The sequence below is a fragment of the Uranotaenia lowii genome, chromosome 2, assembly GCF_029784155.1.
Source record: "Uranotaenia lowii strain MFRU-FL chromosome 2, ASM2978415v1, whole genome shotgun sequence".
Classification (NCBI taxonomy): Eukaryota; Metazoa; Arthropoda; class Insecta; order Diptera; family Culicidae; genus Uranotaenia; species Uranotaenia lowii.
Window position 1 is genome coordinate 298,486,054 of NC_073692.1, and position 13,842 is coordinate 298,499,895.

The window sequence follows — 13,842 nt, forward strand, 5'->3', positions numbered from 1 at the left end:
CGTGGTCTATTCTTGGGTCTAATTTATACAAGAATTGAAACAAAGAAATTAAATCCGATCCAATGAAAAAACTGGCAACCGCACTCTTGTTCCATTAACTGTCAAACGGTTTAAAACTGCGTCAAATTGGATCCAAATCTCATCAGTTTTGGATCAATCCTTATACCAGCTCTAAAAAAAGTTGGGTTTAAACTGTTATAATAGATCACCAGTGCGGTTGCTCGGATCGGAATTTGGGTCTAAACCGGCTGTTTGGACCACGGATACAGGTGCTCTAAGTCAGTTAAATTCCATGTAAGTTTCATTCAATTTTTACAGCCTTATCAGTGTTCTTTGTAAAGTTTTCTCAGAAAAAAAGCGGGATATTTTGAGAAAAAAAGCAGGACGGCGGGACATTTTCTAAAAAAAACGGAACATGTCCCGCTTCTGCGGGACGGATGGCAACCCTAGGTTAAGGTTATTCGGAATAAGCCTGATCCCTTTCTCTGCATACCATTCTTAAACGATTTTGCTGTAATGACTGCTTGCCAAATCTGGCTAGAACATTACGGGATGGTCGTGGGATCGAATGAACGGCAAAATTCGTTTTTGAAGACACTCTTTTTGGTAGAGGTTGACGTCATTTTCTTATTTGTAACGAAGACTTTCGTTTTTTTTTGCCACAGCTGCAAAAGCCCTGCCCAATCATAAATTGTCGTGCAAATATGTCGACAAAAACAAATTTAAATTTGGCTAGAACATCTCCCCGACCTGTTGCCAAGTAAAATTTTTGACCTGGGATTTGCCCGAAGTCAGCCTTGACATAGGTTTGATCGTCCATCAGAAGACACCTGTCGAACTTGGTCAGCACCTGGTCGTTTAGCTTCCGAGCACGGATGTTGGCTACACTATTCTGTTTTATGGTCTGATTGCTAGTTCAATACGACTTGATTCCTTCCCGGAGTCGAATTCTGCTCACGGTACTATTGGGCAGCACCGGATTTTCTGGCTAAATCACGGTCCGACATATTGTAATTCCTCTTAATCGTCTTCAAAACTCTACCACGCAGTTTCCGGTCGATAGTTCCACTCCGACGATTGGCTTGAGGCTTTCGAATCGTCGTCACTGTTTACTTATACCGAATGATAACGCGCCATACGGTATTTCTGGGCAATTTCAGCTATTTAGCTAGCCCAGTGGTCGGCAACCTTTTCAGTCGGAAGAGCCAATAACTAAAAATTTTCAAGATTTCAGAATTTGAAAGAGCCACATTTAAGAATTGTTTTTTTTTTTAATATGAAAAAAAGAATGATCAATGAACGTTAGTTTTACATTAGTTTTATCAAAAAAAACTTAAAACCCTTTAGAGGTTTTTTTCTAACTTTTGGATATTTTTTAAAAATCTGTACCTGATTACCATTAGGCACGTGCATTCTCTTTTGAATCGTCAACTTTTCTAACATGGTTTGATTTTATATCAATTTTAATATGTTGGCAAATATCGAGTCAAGAAAATTTATATCCATATAAAGCTTAAACGAATACTTTGCATGATAATAAATTGAAAGATTTCAACATAATTATTTAAGCACAATTTTTATAAATTCTTCGGCAAAGAAAAGCTATCAAAATATCAAAGTAAAGGAGAATAAATTGTCTTAAATTTATCAAGTTTTTTTTACATTCCCCAGTTTTAGATAATCCTTTTCGAAATCCAGAAGCACGAAGTTAAATTTAACTTAATTTATGTAGCCGAAAATTTTAATCTTCAGTTGAGTAAGCTTTCTAGATTTTTTCTGTAAGTATCCAGGCCGAGCAAATCCGGGTATTGAGTATCTAAATTTTAGACTTAAAACTGGGTAATTTCCGGGAAAATCCAGCCAAAATCTGCGTATTTTCCATAAAAATGCAAAGGCACATAGGCAGTTTAAAAAACTGTTGATAACACAAAGCCCTAGCTCACATTCTTTCAACATCTATTCGTTTCTTCTACCCAAAGAGCTCTAGCTTTGACCTGACCAACTATCAGATTCATATTCCTCCTCATTTAAATTCTACTTAGTTTCTATAAAATTTGCCGAAATGCCAATTCAGGTAAAAATTAATATAAAAAGGTAAAAAAGAAGCTGAAAAATAAACACACAATTAATTTTAACAAGGCACATCAGCGATGTTCAAATCTTATCTCACAATTTCAAAAAATGCATGTGAATTTAATTCGCTAAAATAAATATGTAAATAGTTCTGGAAAAAATCCGGACCTTTTTACTCGATACCTGGCATTTTCAATTTTTTCTGGGTGAAATCTGGGCGGGCTAAAATCGGGCAATCTGGAATGCTTATGAGGTATCCATATTCACCTGCTTACATATATATTCAGATAAATTAAAATAATCGTTTTTAGTTCAAATAGTAAGATAGGATTGAGGTAGTTTGTCCATATTTTTATAGTGTCACACGTTAAAGTTGCAAATATTTTTCGAAATCGTTGATTAATTCTATCATGATTTTGGAAATTTCCACAAATCAATTCTCATAGAGGGCAAAAAAGTGATTGCAAGTGCTTAAAATTTAAAATTTGATGAGGGTTTCGTGTTTGATAACAAAACAGAGGCTGTTTAAGGAATATGAACTGTTTTCAAATGATAAACTTTTATTTTCCTGTTAGCTACAGCTAAAGTTTTGTATTCGATTGATTCAAAAATAAACTCATGTTTTGGAAATAAATAATTTGATTTAAATTTTTGTTGTTCTAAAACAACAGTTATTCTTTGCATATACGGTTAATGATGAATTAAATGTTGATCTGATGCTTCAAAAACAGTGAAAAGAAAAAAACTGTAGAATCAGGCTTAAAATGCTTGTTCCTGCGGATGCAATTTTAATATTCTCTACTGGACCTATGAAAATACGTGGGCCAGGTCACAAGGTTCAATTATCGCATCAGCACGATTTTATGAATATTTTATTAAAAAATGTATCTAAAATTAGCACAGTGAACTAAAGAGCCGCAGCTTGACATCGAAAGAGCCGCAGGTTGCCGACCTATGAGCTAGCCTAAAGATGTCCACGATGAAATTGCCACACTATGAAATTGCTCTAACCTTTTAATTGTTGGGTAGAATTTAATGAAAATTTGGGTGGATTCAGTTTATAGTACATTGTTTACATTTAAAGTTCTGTGATCAAAACTCGCGGAAATTGAATCGAAAGAACAGCTCGTGCGAGATAAAATCTTGCGCATTCATCACGAGAACAAGGATCTCTCGCATCTTCCCATCGCTAAAACGTTGGGAATCGCGAATTCCACGGTGTCGCGAGTGATTAAGCGGTTCGAGGAACGATTGACCACCGATCGGAAGCCCAGAAGTGAAGGAAAAAGTATTCCGTACAACAACAAAAATCACAACCGCGTAGTTAGGGCCTTCAACCAAAACCCGAACGCCTCCGTTCAGGATGTGGCTTAGAACCAGCACCTAAGCTGACGTTTTGTCCAGAAGCCCAAAACTAAGGCTCGGCTTTGAACGTTCAAGGTACAAAAGGCCCTTAATTGTGACAAGAAGCAGAACAAGTACGCCAAAACCCGTGCCAGGAAGTTGTACCTCAACATGCTGATGAAAGTTGAATGCTGCATAATGGATGACGAAACATATGTGAAGGCCGACTTCAAACAGATCCCTGGCAATCGGTTTCTCCACGGCCAAGGATAAGTTCAGCGTTCCAGAGCATTTTCGCACTTAGAAGATGTCCGAATTTGCGAATAAATTCCTGGTTTGGCAAGCCATCTGCACGTGCGGGAAGCGGAGTGCACCTTTCGTGACCCAGGACACGAAAGGACATGAAAGAGTGCCTCCAGAAGCGGCTGCTTCCTCTCCTGGAGACCCACAACGTCCCAACAATCTTCTGGTCGGATTTGGCCTCATGCCACTACTTCAAGGACGTGCTGAAGTAGTATGCGGACAATAAGGTCAATTCGTGCCGAAAATGTTTAACCCTCCCAACACTTTGAAGCTCCGCCCCATAAAGAAGTACTGGGCGATTATGAAGCAGCACCTTCTTAAACGACCTGAAGTAATGAAGACAGTCGAGGAACTGAAGAAAGTATGGGTTTACATGCAAAAAACGGTTGATTCACAGGTTGTGCAGAATCTTATGGTCGGGGTTAAGGCCAAGGTGCGGTCATTTGCGTATGGACTGTGAATAAAATACGAGCAAAATGGTAAAAATGAAGTTAAATAGTTATTTTTCAATCCCAGAAAATTTGATGGCAATCGGATGAATACTCAATGAAATTTTGCGAATCAATTTTGTGTGTGGCAATTTCATCGTGGACACCCTTTAGATGCAGACCACAATGGATTTTCTAAATAACTGTGCATATTGTTTCCCTTTTATCGGCTTCCATGTTGATTGTTTAGAAAATGCAGTCGATTTGCGGAATGTCAAAAATACATACGTGAAGCTGTCAAAATTTCCGACACGTGGGCGACAAGAACTTTCACATCCGTTCACAGACGGAGCGCCACAATATGAGCAAAAGTTTGTTCCAATTCTGAATGAAGCAAGCTTAAAAAGTTTATTTTTTTATCAGGAGTGAGTTTCGCAGGTAAACGAGACTTTTCGTTCCATAGTAGGTTTTTTTTTTCTTTTTGATAGGAGTTTAACCCGTTAAAGTCATTCTTCCTCGATTCCAAAGTAGGGTGATTTGCCAATTGTTGAACAGCAAGATCCAAAAGTTCAAGTGATCGAAAAATGTGACATAAAAATTTGAAAAAACATTTAAAACAGCTTGTCTGTGTCTAATAGTTGCACAGGCAAAATTTACATCGTGCATAATGTTGTCCGATTTTTTTTCCAATGGTTGAACATTTTGAAAACCTTCTAAAGGCTCAGCCATTATCTATTCAAAGAGGCTGATATTTGGTACGGAAACTTATTATGAGGAACTTCTAGTTCACATGAAATCCAATTTGAAGGCGGCCCCTTTTGAGGGGGGGTCTTCCTTATGAATCGTTCAATGCACAATGGGAAAATTCGGACCCAAAATCGAAAAAAACACGAAGCCACCGGCTTGAAAATCAGGAATAATTCTGCCGCTGAATTTAACCGGAGCCATCTGAGTGAAGTGTTATTTGACTTTATTTGCCCAGTATTGAGTTTTTTCTTTATATGTCCTACCAACATAAAATTTTGTTTCATTGAAAACCCATAGAACATGGGTGACCAAATCATGGCCCGCGGGCCACATGTGGCCTGCGACCAACTTTTTGTGGCCCTCGAAGCTCATTTTGGAAAAGCCATGTTTTAAAAACTGAACGTTTTTCTTATTCTTCATATATCATTTGGATAAATATATTTGGATCAACACTAGCTAATTTCAAAACAAAGATATGAAAATTTTATTGAAATGATATTAGCCAAAGGAATAAAAGTGTATAAAAACTAATTTCGAGAAAACACGCTTTCAAATTGTTTTGTTTGGTAATGTTCCATACATTTTTTGAACATTTGCAATTTTCTGTCGAACGTAAAAGTATCCGAATATAATTAAAAAAATCTCAAAAAAATCACCAAATATAATTTGAAACATGAAGAATCATTTGGCTTAATTTACTCAAAAGCTTCATATAATTAATAATATACAATACAATACAATTACATTTTGAATTATCAAAATTGTAAGGTATTTGACACATTTTCTGTAAATTCCATCACACATTTTTCAATGTTTTCCTATTGGTGACTCCATATTATTGATATGAAGAACGTTCAAGCGGACTCTAGTTTTAATATTGAGGAATTTGATAGCCTCAGAAAGATAGTAAGACCCTATTAATATCGTTTAAAATTTTAAAAAAATCACCGAACCATATCAACATCATTATTAAAATATTACTTTCACAATAACTTCAACTATTCGTAACTTGCATTATATTTCAAAACCTTCGTTCATCCATAAAATTTGATAACTTTTGCAAATTATGTAACATACAGAAAGTTTGCTCTGTAATTTTTTGCTTAGCTTTCAAGAAAAGGGTATATTTTTTAACCAAATCCAAATATATTTTAATTGGCAACGTGCTTTGTATTTGTGTACATCAATAATGAAAAATTAGACAGATTTTACAGTTCGGTAGTAGAATTGAACCAGAACCGGTTTGGTACTGACAAATCTCTCAGAAGAACGACTTTTGTTAAACTTAAAGAAGGTGCAATGATTTTAAAATAATCAAATTCGTATTCATCCTGTATTCATCTTCTCCAATACACTTGTCAAATCGAGATACTGGAAAATTGGAAGAATTGAATTGAGTTGATGTTAAGGTCCGTACTTTGTAAAATCAATATTTTTTATGATATGTATAACTAAAGTTTGTTGAAATAATTATTCTTTTAAACGTCAAACGCTTGTGACCGCTACTTTTTTTCAACAATTCAATCCAGCAGTTTTTCCTGATTTGTCTATCAATTTTTTCTAAGGAGAACGATGAACTTGAAAACATTGGAAAATGGGTGGTCATTTCATTTTTAATTTGGAGACTATAAATTTGACTTCATGTCAATTATAGTCAGGCGATTTGACATTTTGGAGATGAATAAACCGAGGAGGATTTAAATCCCTTGAAAACAAACATAAGTTGCACTATATCTATTTCTACTATATTTCAAATGGAGCGAAATTTATAGAAATATGCAAGTAACAAAAATGACTTATTAAGATGAATCTATACTTGATGTGACCTAGGCAAATGTTTTTTCCATAGCGTTTTCAAAAATCTGTTATTATTATTATTATTATTATTTTGTTTTAATATGCCAGAACAATTTATTTTTGTGGCCCGCCAGTCAATCTCATTTCTGAAATTTGGCCCTCCTGTTGAAAATGTTGGCCACCTATGCCATAGAAGAACTGAAAGGTTTTCAAAACTTTTTTTAAAGTACTCATTTACAGGTGGATCGATAAAAGGACGCGATCTGTTTTGCCCCTCTCTACCCCTACGAAGAAAATGGGATTTTGTATAATAATTGCTTTAGGACTCACTTGGAAGTTGATCGATATTTACATAATGAATATCAATTTTAAGCTTTAAAATGGACTCAAGGACACCCAAAATTGCAGATCGTTTGTCTGATTTATTGAATATATCTTTTCAAAAAGTTAATTAATTTTGGTTATCTTTTTCATGAAAGTGGGATTATTTGTAATAAATGTAACCTCTGAAGCATGTCATAAATCTTCAAGAAACATTCATTTCACATTACATCCTTCCAAACATTTTACGGCTGAAAAACTGTTTTGATCAAATTAAGTTTTGAGAAGTTATGACTGTTTATTTTTCTGTTGATATGAAATACAGTTCTTTTAGATTTCTCGTCTCGAAACTTAAGAAACAAGATTCTTAGAACAAACTTTAGAATCCTTGCATAAAATATTGACTGAATGGTCGGGATAAAATATATGTTATTCAACAAAATTTATAATTTAAAAATTTCAATCTTAATAATTGAAGATAGAAAAAATATTTTCATGGAAATAAGAAGTGTCTTTGAATAAATGTTGAATTATCGAAAATCAACATTGAGTGCACGAAATATGAATATTCTGAGTGGAAAACAGTCAATTTGAGCACTGAAATTACTAAAGTTATTAGTTAAATAGGTAGTTAAAGAAGAAATTTTTGCAAATAAAATAATTAGGAAAATTCAAATAAGCTTGAAAGGAAGTTTGTCTTTGAGAAGATATTGATTTAACCTATTCTTAAGCTTTATTTTTTTTTGCTAACATGAATAGATGCAAAGTTTTTCACGAAAAAAGTTATACCCATTTCCAATTAAAAAATCCAATCCATTGAAAAGTATTGTAAAATTGCAGGTTATGCTTGCTGGAGCTTTCAAAAATTTCATGACATGGTTTTGCGAAGGTTTTATAAATCAACAAACTCATTGGCTATGAAAAGCAGATAATTGCGATTTTTTATCTCCATTCTACGGTTGAACAGCTTTCAAATTAGCAAACAAAAACACTAAAAATTAAATTTTTAATCCAAATTCTTGTATGACAGCGAACATCATTTCTGAAGTACAAGTTAGGATTTGGTTTTGTTCACATGAAATGTATTGCATGAACCAAAAAAATATTCAAAAATCAAAAAATGAAGTTTTTGAATTTCTAGTACATCTTTGGTGATTTTTTAATGAAAATTTTCAATTTCCGTACAAATCAAAACAGGTTGCGCTAATTCAAGACTAATTCATTGAGTCCTGAATTTTCCAAAAAAAATTATTGCTATTTTTGGCAGTAAAAACAAGCAAACAAAGTTTTTGGAGGTATACAAATTAATAAATTTGAAATTTCCATACAAATCTTGCAGTGGACTTATGTACAACAATAGGACAGGAGGAGATTGAGCGGACCAATTGTTGCACGATCCGACATTTTCTCTGGTTATGTATGGACCGTATTTTTTTTCTAAAATCGTGGTCCTAAAATTGTCCAACAAACGTTTCGTAAAGAAACCCGATACGAAAAATGCTTTGTTCTGACACGAAACCTTATTTGCCGTAGAAGGAATCTTAAGGTTTTGTTTAAAAATTAGCTCAAAAATCGTGCGAAAAAAACATGAGAAATTAAAACTGTGGGTAGATGCATATTTTACAGCAGAAAATATCGTAAAACGCCTCAATTCATCAGTAAGCATCTCAATTAACATGATTCAGTATTATTTTCGCGAAAAAGTTGAAAAACAGCTGAAATATTGACAATTTAAGTCATGCTGTGCAACAATGGGTAAGGGGACAACGATTGGCAAATCACCCTAGGTAAAATTGCTAAATTTACAATCGAAAAAGAAAATGAACCCTTACCTCTTCACCTTCAGGGTGATGAAGGCGGACTTCTGGATCGGCAGCACCGTACACTTGTAGATGGAATCGTCCTCGACCTGGACATCCCGGATCGTCAGCGAAGAGTCCCTGCCGAGTGTCAGCCGTCGGTTGCTGGTCAAGTTGGTGGTCTTGGTGTACAACATTTGGGTCCCATTCCACCACATGACGATTGTGTTTTCTGGAGGGCGAAACAAAAATCGAAACAGAAAAATGGGCTCGTTAGTGTCATTCGTTGTTGGAGTGTGATATGTTTGTTTGCTTTTAAGTATTGCAACTTTGGAATGCTACTAGAGGTACTACTGACTGGTGACAGGCCCTAAGGCTTAAAAAGTTCCGCACCGAGCCATTTACCTTGAAGTGACAAACAGTTGGCAGGGGTAGCATTAACACGTTCGTCGCCACGGCACCCATATTCGGGTGACGGGTGTATTTCCTGGGGGGCCCCGTCACATCAAAAAGCGTGTGCCGCTCTCTTACTTGAGTTCACCGCTCAGCTTTGCCACACGTTTCAAATATGGGAGTTCTCCCTCTTTGCTTTCTCTCTCTTAAAATTTCTTTGGGCCCGGCTAGTAAAACTACCAAAGTGAGCGTGGCGACGAACGTGTTAACCCTTTAATGCATGACTTTTTTTAAAAGAGAATTGCAGTTATTGATTCAGTGGAATAATAACATTTTAATTCGAATAACACAAATCAACAAGTTTTAGGTCGTTCTTTTGAGTATTGTAAAAGTTATGGCCCATCAAAGTTGAAAAATATTTTTTTTAAATCTTAATTCATTTCAATACGAATTTGCAAATTCCTTCCAAACCTTGTCAATTGGGTGCAGGAAGGTGTTTGTGATTGATTGAGGTTAAAAAATGTGATAGAATTTGCGAATCTGAAGAAATATCAGCAATTTTCTAAAAACTATTTTTTTCGAAAAAGTAAATAAATTTGAATTTTGCATTTTTTCCGCATACTTTGTTTGATATCTCACGGAAACGTTGAAATACCGTAACAAAAATACCATGGGCTAATTTCTTTTAATCTCTAGAATATTTTTTGTCCAAACACCTTTCAAAAATATCTACGCGTTTCCGAGATATATGGATTTAGATTAGTGTTGTTTTAAAACAACACTATGCATTAAAGGGTTAATCATGCCGGGACTGGAGAATGTATGCAGATTTTTCCTAAGGGTAGGCTGCACTGTATAAAGCTTCCTAGTAAAATGGCATGCATATGGATTGCCTTCACTTGGGCGCTTTGTCGATTTGAAGTTTAGCTAGACTTCACAGTTAGGAGAACTGAAACTTTTAATAAAGCGATACAAGGTTGATTCTTATCACAGCTTGACTGACCTTGTTTAAAATTAAAATAACTAACTCGAGAGGGGAATGTTCATTGCCGATTGTTTATCACAAGCATTCTACAGTTCATTTGCTGAATATTTTAGTCACATGAGAAGGTTTTCAGCAAAAGAAAAAATTAAATAAACAACAAAAATAACTAAAATTTTAATTAATATCACATTTTAAGGTGTATCATTACAGCCAGATGATTCATTCGTTAATTATTCAACACTCTTCAAAACAGTCATACGATGATCGAATCCTCGAGCACCTGCCTCATCATCTGCCAAAGCGGTTAATATTTATTGTCCGGTCGTGACTTTTATGCAAACTGTTTGCCTTTTGCCTGCGGTTCGTGATACGGGATTTCCTGAAGTTCTTACCCGGAGAAGAGCTGCTGGCTTGATTTACTCATCCGATTCATGGATTCATGAGTCAGACTGACCAAATATTTCTATCGGTACCGACATCCCGATGTTTACTTTCACTGACACATTCGGCACAATGGAGTCATAACCGTTGCCAAAAAATCTCGTAGAACTTTTTTTTTTCGTCATTTGGAAGTCCAGCATATTTGGCAATGTTCAATATTTGACAGTTAGTTTGCTACATCCTCAAGCACGATGACTCAAGGTATATAGGCTAACAGAATTAGAGCGACACGTAATTGATTTTTAAAGTTATTTGAAATTTACAAAAAAAAGGTGGTACTGCTTGTTTGACCAAAACAATCCAGGATACATTATAGATTGGACAAACTGATCCCAAGGTTGGGAATGTTTGAAAAATCAAAGCCTATGGTAAGGGATTTCGAATTTTGAATTTGTTATTTTGTTATTGTTATTGTTAAGAAAAAGCATGTTTGGACTTGAAAATTTCGAACCAAATGGAACGTATATTGTGTGATTTTTTTTTTCAAATAATCGAATGGAGGCTGATTGAGCCACCACACGCTTCGGAAAATGGAGTTATGACTGTTTTCACCATCAATTCCCCTACATTTTTAATTTTTTTTTTTCAGAAAAAAGCATGTTCGAACTTGAAAATTTCGAACCAATTGGGACGTAAATATCTTATGTGACTTTTTTTGAGAAATCCAACGAAAGCCTATTTGAGCCACCACACCAATTGGAAACTGGAGTTATGGCTGTTTTACCTTAAATTTTCTGAATTAATTGAAAAATGTTTGAAAATTGATGGTAAAACAGCCATAACTCCTGTGTTCAATAAGTGCGGTGGCTCAAACAGGCTTTGTTGGATTCCTCGAAAAAAAAAATCACACAAGATTCGTCCCAGTTGGTTAAAAAAATTCAATTCCGAACATGCCTTTTCCTGAAATAATTGAAAAATGTACGGGAATTGAAGATAAAACAGCTATAACTCCATTTTCCAAAGCGTGCTGGTGGCTCAAATAGTCTCTATTGGATTTCTCGAAAAAAACCACACAAGATAAGTCCCATTTCGTTCAAAGTGTTCAAGTCCCAACAAGCGTTTTCTTAACTATTAGAAAAATGTAGGAGAACTGAGGGTAAAACAACCATAACTCCTTTTTTCAAAGCTTGCGGTGGCTCAAAAAGCCTTCATTGGATTTCTCGGAAAAAAATGACACAAGATACGTCCCATTTTGTTCAAAATTTTCAAGTCCGAACAATTCATAGACTGTCTTCTTAACTTGCCTTGTAATCCAATATAGATGTCCTTTCAACACACTGTTTATATTTTGCGTAATTCATAGGCTGTCCTTTCAACTCGCCATTATTTCAATACAGCAGTTCTTTCAACAAGCTGTTTTTACTTTACGGTCCTCCCAACTCGCAAGCATAGGCTGCCCTCTCAACTCGCCTTCCAATTTCAAGCTGTCCTCTCAACTTGTTTGAAGTTTCTATCGATACGTTCACGCTGTCCTCTCAACTTGCCATTAAATTTCAAGTTGTCCTCTCAGATCGTTTGAAATTTCTTTCCATACATTGAGGCTGTCCTTTTACTCGCCTTTAAATTTCAAGCTGTCCCTCAACGTGCTTGAAATTTCTATCCGTTTGTCAGGCTGTCCTCTCAAAAAGCCTTCCAATTTCAAGCTGTCCTGAAATTGTTGATATGATCAAGCTGTCCTCATAACTCGCTTAAAATTTAATTTTAATTCCATGTTGTTCTCTCAATAGAATTGGATTTACCAATTCTAGGTTTACCCGCTTATTTCCAAAAAACGTTCAAATAATATATAAATTTAGCATATTTTCCTTTTTTTCTTTTCAATCGAGATAGCCTCCGGAACTACTTTTTTCATGATGAGTATTCGAACTACTCATGTAACACAGTTATTTTTTTGATGGGTTATTATTAAACTGGTTGATTTTCAAGCAAATGTCGTGAAACTCAATTAAGCGTGAATCGTTGCCCACGATTGTTTACTTTTTCTGTTTGTATTTTCTTTTCAAATAGTTTCTCGTTTTATCAAGATGAAGAGAAATTACCTGTCACGGTCGCCAAATTTTCAGACCTGTTCGGGGCTCCGAAGCTGACTGACTGACTGACTGACTGACTGACTGACTGACTGACTGACTGACTGACTGACTGACTGACTGACTGACTGACTGACTGACTGACTGACTGACTGACTGACTGACTGACTGACTGACTGACTGACTGACTGACTGACTGACTGACTGACTGACTGACTGACTGACTGACTGACTGACTGACTGACTGACTGACTGACTGACTGACTGACTGACTGACTGACTGACTGACTGACTGACTGACTGACTGACTGACTGACTGACTGACTGACTGACTGACTGACTGACTGACTGACTGACTGACTGACTGACTGACTGACTGACTGACTGACTGACTGACTGACTGACTGACTGACTGACTGACTGACTGACTGACTGACTGACTGACTGACTGACTGACTGACTGACTGACTGACTGACTGACTGACTGACTGACTGACTGACTGACTGACTGACTGACTGACTGACTGACTGACTGACTGACTGACTGACTGACTGACTGACTGACTGACTGACTGACTGACTGACTGACTGACTGACTGACTGACTGACTGACTGACTGACTGACTGACTGACTGACTGACTGACTGACTGACTGACTGACTGACTGACTGACTGACTGACTGACTGACTGACTGACTGACTGACTGACTGACTGACTGACTGACTGACTGACTGACTGACTGACTGACTGACTGACTGACTGACTGACTGACTGACTGACTGACTGACTGACTGACTGACTGACTGACTGACTGACTGACTGACTGACTGACTGACTGACTGACTGACTGACTGACTGACTGACTGACTGACTGACTGACTGACTGACTGACTGACTGACTGACTGACTGACTGACTGACTGACTGACTGACTGACTGACTGACTGACTGACTGACTGACTGACTGACTGACTGACTGACTGACTGACTGACTGACTGACTGACTGACTGACTGACTGACTGACTGACTGACTGACTGACTGACTGACTGACTGACTGACTGACTGACTGACTGACTGACTGACTGACTGACTGACTGACTGACTGACTGACTGACTGACTGACTGACTGACTGACTGACTGACTGACTGACTGACTGACTGACTGACTGACTGACTGACTGA

At 36.5% G+C, this 13,842-nt stretch overlaps 1 protein-coding gene across 2 annotated transcripts in view; it reads right to left on the reverse strand.

The window, feature by feature from the left end:
• The window catches only part of LOC129744962 (neurotrimin-like), a 300,416-nt gene that overhangs the window by 20,221 nt on the left and 266,353 nt on the right, over positions 1-13,842 (reverse strand). For both annotated transcript variants that reach the window (XM_055737783.1, XM_055737784.1), the window contains exon 4: positions 8,846-9,044. In XM_055737783.1, coding sequence (XP_055593758.1) covers positions 8,846-9,044 — 199 coding nt within the window. The remainder of the gene's footprint in view (positions 1-8,845; positions 9,045-13,842) is intronic.